Source organism: Aulostomus chinensis, chromosome 3 (genome assembly GCF_037954235.1).
Source record: "Aulostomus chinensis isolate RoL2024-O1b breed Wild chromosome 3, RoL_Achi_v1.0, whole genome shotgun sequence".
Classification (NCBI taxonomy): domain Eukaryota; kingdom Metazoa; phylum Chordata; class Actinopteri; order Syngnathiformes; family Aulostomidae; genus Aulostomus; species Aulostomus chinensis.
In genome coordinates this window covers 15,011,830-15,019,002 of record NC_141322.1, presented here as the reverse complement: position 1 = coordinate 15,019,002, position 7,173 = coordinate 15,011,830, and the positions used below count along the sequence as shown (strand labels likewise).

Here is a 7,173-nt window from a genome sequence, read left to right as displayed (position 1 = left end):
TAACATCTCAAAGACTTTGTGACTTATAAATAACAGTGTGGCACTAATGGGCTTTGGGGGGAAAGGGGGAATAGTTGAAACTATTTGGATTGAAAAGTTATAACTTGCACTGAAGCTCTCAAATGTTGATGTATGTTCACGCTCAAATGGTAATGTGCAGTTTTCAGGAATATTTACTTAGCTAATGTTTGTGAAATGCTTTACTGTGAGCTGTACAACTTCAAACTAGCTCAAGGAGAAATTATAACACTTTTTGTTCACAGGAGCCGACAATGTGCCTTGAAATGAGGATTTTTTTGTTGTTATCAAGGAGATTTTTTTTGTTTTATTATTTACAAGACACAAGTTAAATAATGTTGTGTTTTAACTGTTGTGAAAAGAGTAAACTCTCAAAAGAGAAAGGATTTAACAATAGGAACGGTTATTAAGATATATGTTCCCTAGGAACGACTGTTTATCCTGCAGCAGAGTTGCTAAATTAAAATATGTTGTTGCAACAGTGACCTTTTTGAGTGATGCACCTGAGAGTAACAGAAGTGCTGTAATGTTGTGAACCTGTCTGCCGGAGTTTAACAGTAAACTTTGACCCAGTTGGGTTTAAATAAGGAATTCTGTCGTCCTCCTTTGTGGAAGAGAACAGAATTTAACAAGACTCAGTCCTCTGATTTCTCTCAGCCACCTTTTCTGCCACAACAACATTTACAAAGTAATAAATTTATTGAAGTAGAATTCATGGTAGGGCTGTTATTGGTGTGCATTAAAATGCTCAGTGTCTAGTTAAGAGGTCAGTAAGTGTGTATCTGTAGTTAAGGGGCAGGTGGGTAAACAGCGTCATAAACCTCTCTGGTAAAACACGATTTGAAATGCGCTTCTCGGATGTTCTCTCAATATCAGTTCACATTTTCTTTCCTCCATGAAGTTATAACTTATATATATATATATATATATATATATATATATATATATATATATATATATATATATATGTTACAGCTATAAATTAAAAAACACAGTCCATGGCTGCTGAAGATAAACGCAGCCCTCAACGGTTTTTGCACGGGGACGAAGCGTTATTCTGATTTGCTCCGGTCTTATCTGGTATGGTACCGTGGCTGCCTCAGTGAGACTAACATTACTTTCAGGTACTGTAAAGTTACCGTTATGTCGTTCATTTTACTTTCTGTACTGTACACTACTTCGCCATCATGGGGGGGGGGGGGGGGGGGGGGGGGGGGTTGCTGTGGCCTGAGAGGGTAGGAGTCGGAGTGCCCTCCACTGGATACACAAGGGCTTTATTTCAAAGAAAAACACTATATGTCATGCTGCATGACAATATAGTTTAATATTATATTTAAATGTTAGTTTTTTTTTTGCTGTTCAGGTTTATTTATGTAATGTAACCATAGTAACCACCAATGCATTCTGGGAAAAACAGGAAGTAGGAAAACTGCCATGTGGTGATCGGCTACAGACGTGTCATCTCTTGGTTGTCAGCTTTTCTTTCCTCGCCTTTCTTTCTCCCTTTCTGATCAGGCAACATCTGTAAGTATTTCGTTTGTGACATTGAGTTATCATTCATTTTAAATGTTGTTATTGAGCATAGAGGCAGCTAAGATGCTAATTGTGTGTTAGGCTTGGTTAGTTTTGTTAACTCTATTGCAATTAGCAAATGCTACCGTGTGTTAGCTTAGCAGTGTTATTTATGCTGTGTATGTGATTTATAGGCATTTCATTGTATTTTGTATATTGTGTTGCAGTTTCACAATGTGCCCAGTAAACTTCATGGAAATGAACCATCTGTGTCCTGGAGTTTCTTGGGGGTGTTTGAGCTGAGTGGAACACAGTCCATGACACGATATTAACGTCATTTTATCACCGAAAATTAGGTGTTTAAATCGGCACCAATCGGCCAACTTTTGACTGATTACCAATTACGCTCTAATGGCTGTCATTGGCCGATTAATCGGTCGGGCCCTAATTTACACCCAACAATTCTCCATGAGCAAGCACATCTTTCCACATCGGTGATCTTTAGAACAGATCATGTCACGAATTAAATCTGTTGAGGATGTAAAGTTAGGTGACCAATAACAGAGGAGACGGTGTGAGAAAATATTCATCTTTATTCCCAAGTTAAGTCTCATTAATTGGTGTAAAAATGAAGATTTAAAAGAACAATATGTTCCCTGAAATAAGTATGTGACATGGATTGATATCAGTAAAACACAAAAGGGGAAACTACAAAACAAAGTGCATTTAGTTGCATATAAACAATATGTAAGACTTAGTTCTTCCTAATAATAGCAAATAAAGGAATCATTCACACTCATGCGATGTTACAGTGTTATTTTTCCCCCTTCTTATAGTCAAAGACAACAACAACAACATAGAATTCTCAAGATTTCAAGCGGGGTGGATGCTGGTCATTCCAAAGAGTTCCGTTCACCTTTCTGGATGACCCAGTTGATCCATCCGAGGTAGTTTCTAACCTTGGTGTACACACCAGGGTAGTAAGAATAGGCACAGCCGATGCCCCAAGACACAATACCCTCAAATTTACCATTACAGATGAGTGGTCCTCCTGAGTCTCCCTGGAAAATAGAAAGACAACGTGTTAAAAAGCTTAAGGGGTTTCTCTAATGTGGAACTTTTGTGTTTCTTTTTTAAAAATTTTCTTTTTATTGAACATTTTCACAGACAAGGTGGCGCGGTGGTGCAGTGGTCAGCACTGTTGCCTCACAGCAAGAAGGTTCCTGGTTCAAGCCCTGGCTTGAGTCTTTCTGTGTGGAGTCTGCATGTTCTCCCTGTTCCTATGTGGGTTCTCTCTGGTACTCCAGCTTCCTCCCACAGTCCAAAGACATCAAGAGAGGACGAGGCTGATTGATACTCTAAATTGACCGTAGGTGTGACTGTGAGGGTGAATGGTTGTCTGTCTCGATGTGTTGGCCCTGAGATGGACTGGTGACCTGTCCAGGGTGAACCCCACCTTGTATCTATAAATTAAAATGACAGTCTTCCTCTGCCTTTTACTTTGAATCAACAGCTTATGTGTTTCACAGAAAGAACAAGAGCATTCTGTGTTTCATAAGTCAATATAACTGTAAAACGGATACATTTGACAAGTGCATGATGTATCCAAACCTTGAAATTCCGCGGTCTGTTAGTGACCAGCTTGTGAACATATAAAAGCTAAAGCATAGTTTTATGGGGAGTTAAGCATGAGGGACATGGTAATGTAGATATTGTCATTCCTCTAAAACTATATTCAGGAGAAAATTGGGCTGCTTTAGTGCGTAAGTGGACCACTGACATGTCAGTGAGCTCTGATGCAGCAGCGACCTGCTGCATTATCACGTGGGGGAACTCATCAGACTCACCAGACGACACCCGCAAGTCTGCATGTGGCACCTGTCGTTCATTCAAACCACCTGCCAATATCATGTATAGTTTCATTAATACACATCTATGAAAGAAGGAGCGCAGCAAGCTGACCCGGTTAAAAGGGTAGTTCTCCATCAGCTAGGAAACTCTTGAAAGAGAAGGAGGGGAACCACCAGGCCAAAGTCTTGTGAAACAATTTTTTTAACTGTTTAGGTTTTACACTTGAATACTGGCCCAAATGGATATTGAGAATGTGTCAAACTAAAAGACTAGCTAGCGTTACCAAGAGGGGGGGTATTGCAGCGATTAGGATGATCATCTGCTCTGAACTGAGGCAGTAGGGTGATGTAATAGGAGGGATGGATAGAGCGGCGTATCATCAGCATACCAGTGTATCAGTCTGTATATCGATGAATGCAGGTTTAGCAAAAAAATAAATAGAATCAGTAACTCCAAATGGTGTTTTTTTTTCAGGATCAGTTTGTGCATGATAACGTGCTTAACTGTAATAGCTGTATTTACCGTCACAGGTAGAGACTATGAAATATTAAATACTTTTCAAGACATCTGATAACATTTTTAGGTTCCAGCTAATAACCTCACAAAGACCCCAGAAAAATTGTTTTTCTGCATCAGGAAAAGTCTCTCATCCCCACAAGAACGAGGAGTCCCGATAAGATGTGGGACCAGAAAAGGTCTCTTATTTTAACAAAAAATAAGTACACGCAAATGCATGCACACGCACGCATGCACACACACACACACACACACACACTAAACCTAACCTAAACCTCAGAAATTACATTCAAAGCATTAGGAAAGATCTTTGGTCCCCATGAGGACTCACTGTCCCCATAAGGTTAGTTTTACTTCCAAAAAAGGTCTCTAATTGTGAATAAAATCTCTCTCTCTCTCTCTTACTCACTGACACACACACACACATACACGCACACACACACACACACACACACACACACACACACGCGCGGTTCAGTTCCTCACCATACAGGAGTCTTTCCCTCCATAATGGGAGCCAGCACAGACCATATTTTGCGTGATCCTGAAGTAGTAGTAGAGCCAGCAGTTGGGGAAGATGTCCACATCCACAGACCTCAGTATGGAAGATGGGGTGTAGCTGTGGAGCCGGGTGACACCCCAGCCACTGACTGTGCACCGCGTGGAGCGACCCAAGGGCTGTGAATTGCTGTCTGGTAAAGATGCAGGCTCCACCAGAGCATTGATGGTTGCCGGCCGGTCCAGCTGACCCACAGAGAACACATCCCTCAGTCAGACTCAGTAAAACCCTCCCCATGTACTTTTAGACCTAAACATCAGCCCTCATGCTGGCACCTTATAAACATGAATACTTTTCAGTGAGTGACTTTTATATGCAGTCTTAAAATGACATGCCACCCTCTGCCAAACTCTGAGATTATATGTGTTCAGCAGTTCGCAGAAACATTTTGTCCTGGTGGCCTGGTGAGTGTAAAAGACAAAGGATTTGCAAGGTAGAGTAACAAAGATAAATTACATGACATTCAGGAAGAAAAAATGTTCTCATGCTGTAATATTGTTCAGTTTTTGTCTCAAGCATCAAGGAATCATATACATTTCAATATAATACAAATAATAGAAGACCTTTATATTAAAAAAGTTTGTGTTTATGTATATATAGTTTATTTCCTATTTAATGTGGGTGACATGGAGGACAATATTCTGATATGAGCTTTATCAAGACAATAATCTGAACAAGACACTGCCACGTAAACAACATTTTCTAAAGCCCTTGACTAGAAAAAGGTCACAGTTGGAGTAAGAAGTAATCTGATGAAGAGTATCTTGGTCCCGTTATTAAACTGTCCACATGAACAGTTGCAGTCTACACGGTCCATTTCCCAGCTACTGTACAAACTGGGTTCTAAGCTAATAAGAAAACACACCACAGCTGAACTGGTCAAATTCCTGCAGGAAACTAGAATGTAGCTGTGTAATGCAGGCAGGCATCTTCTCTTCATCATTACTTTGCTAAATAAGGGTCTTATTTCGACTCAGGTTACTATTTGGACTATTGCCATCCATGTAAACATAGCCAAGCACACTCCTGATGTCAGTATCTGCACTTCTTGTACCCAGTGGTTGTCCCGTACCTTCAGCATCATGATGTCATTATCAAGCATCCATTCTTTGTACTGGTAGTGCCTGATAACTGAGGAGACATTGAACCGCTGCTCGAAACCCTCCTCTCTTCTGATGCTGTGCTCACTCAGGACCACCTGGATCATGTGAATCCTATGAGAACAAAACCAGAACACACAGTAAGATTTTCTTCATCGGAAGAATCATGTTTATTTGTGAAGCTCATGTGGACGCTCAATAAACACACTCTGCAGTAACTTACGGCCTCCAGCAGTGGGCAGCAGACACCACCCACTGAGGGTGGATGAGGGTGCCTCCACAGAAGTGGAAGTTCATTATCTGAAGGGAGGCTTGATATTTAACTGAGTAGGGAAACACTGCTGCACCGCCAATGATTCTGCCCCCGTCCACACCTGAAGACGGAGTGAGAGATGAATAGATAGACGATGTATTCAAAGGAAAAACAAAGTTAACTTTTCAGACATTAATTCAAGTGATTTAACATCATTTTTAAATGTTAAAAAAAACAAAACAGTACAATGATTATTTTCCGATAGTTGTTGTTATTGCTCCTCACCTGCTATGACAAGCAGAAGCACCACTGAGATGTGGCAGGATGGAGACAAGTTCATTGTAGTTCTACAAGATCAGGAAATAAAAAGAATCCTACATTATAATCTGGTAAACATTTCCAATAAAATTCTAAAAGCTCCAGCTTCTTTGCATCATCTCCCCAGTCATTGCATGTTTAATATCCTTGAAAAAAAACACAGTGATATATTCACTTTTTCAACCACAATAGCAAACATTTTTGTAGGTCTAGCATTAAAACTTTATTCACTCGTGCATAATTCAAGGTTTTCTTCCTTGCAGCAACCCTGAAGAAATATGTTGAACAGACTGGAACAATGTATAGTCAGAGATTAAATAAATAGGGACTATTCTTATTCATGGTTTTACTACTTTGCAGCCCATTTGGTTTTCCTCCGGTTCATTTTTCTTTTAAATGAGCCCACAAAATAGTAACTGTTATCGACAGCCCCACTGCTAATCAACTAGTATACGCACTCAGATGAAAAGCCATCATGTAAGGCAGCCTCACCTTATCAAGAGTCAAGTGAGAAAACAATCCAAGTACAGCATCCACACACACACACTCATTCACACTCTCACACACTTCTCTCATGCCGGGACTTACAGCGCAGCTTGAGAACTCTCGAGCCTTTTTATACTGTAACCATGCCTGTCACTGTCATTGTTCCTCGCCATTGTCCACCATATGTCTGAATGTCACGCCGTGAGTCTGTCATGCATAGAAAGCGAGTCTGACCTAGTACATAAAAAAGCTGCCTTCTCTTTTATGACGCCTCGCCTCCTGAGGCTTTTGTTCTCACAGATTCAGCCTATTGTCCATTTGTGGAGATAAAGTGAAGCTTTGCTGAGATGAAACCCAACAAGCCAGAGAGATGATAGAGTATCCTCACCAGACATGTTTGTGTATCCCGTGATGTTAGAGAGGGCGGAACAAAAGCTTGTAGGATGTCTAAGTGGGATTATATCAGCCCTCAAGTGCAGATGAAGCAGTGAGTGTTTTGATTCAACCCAAGGAAAATGGCGTCGCCAGCTGACAAAACAAAAAACAGCAATGTCAGAGGC

General features: G+C 40.6%; 1 protein-coding gene across 1 annotated transcript; it reads right to left on the bottom strand.

Moving 5' to 3' along the window:
• Positions 1 to 2,423: 2,423 nt before the first annotated feature.
• LOC147267817 (trypsin-like) lies at positions 2,424 to 6,149 on the bottom strand. The gene is made up of 5 exons (XM_086196801.1): positions 6,095 to 6,149; positions 5,780 to 5,930; positions 5,529 to 5,670; positions 4,384 to 4,641; positions 2,424 to 2,591 (listed from the first exon to the last, which is right to left on the bottom strand). The coding sequence occupies exons 1-5, from the start codon at positions 6,147 to 6,149 to the stop codon at positions 2,424 to 2,426; spliced, it is 774 nt and encodes a 257-aa protein (XP_086052927.1).
• Between the last annotated feature and the right edge of the window lie 1,024 nt (positions 6,150 to 7,173).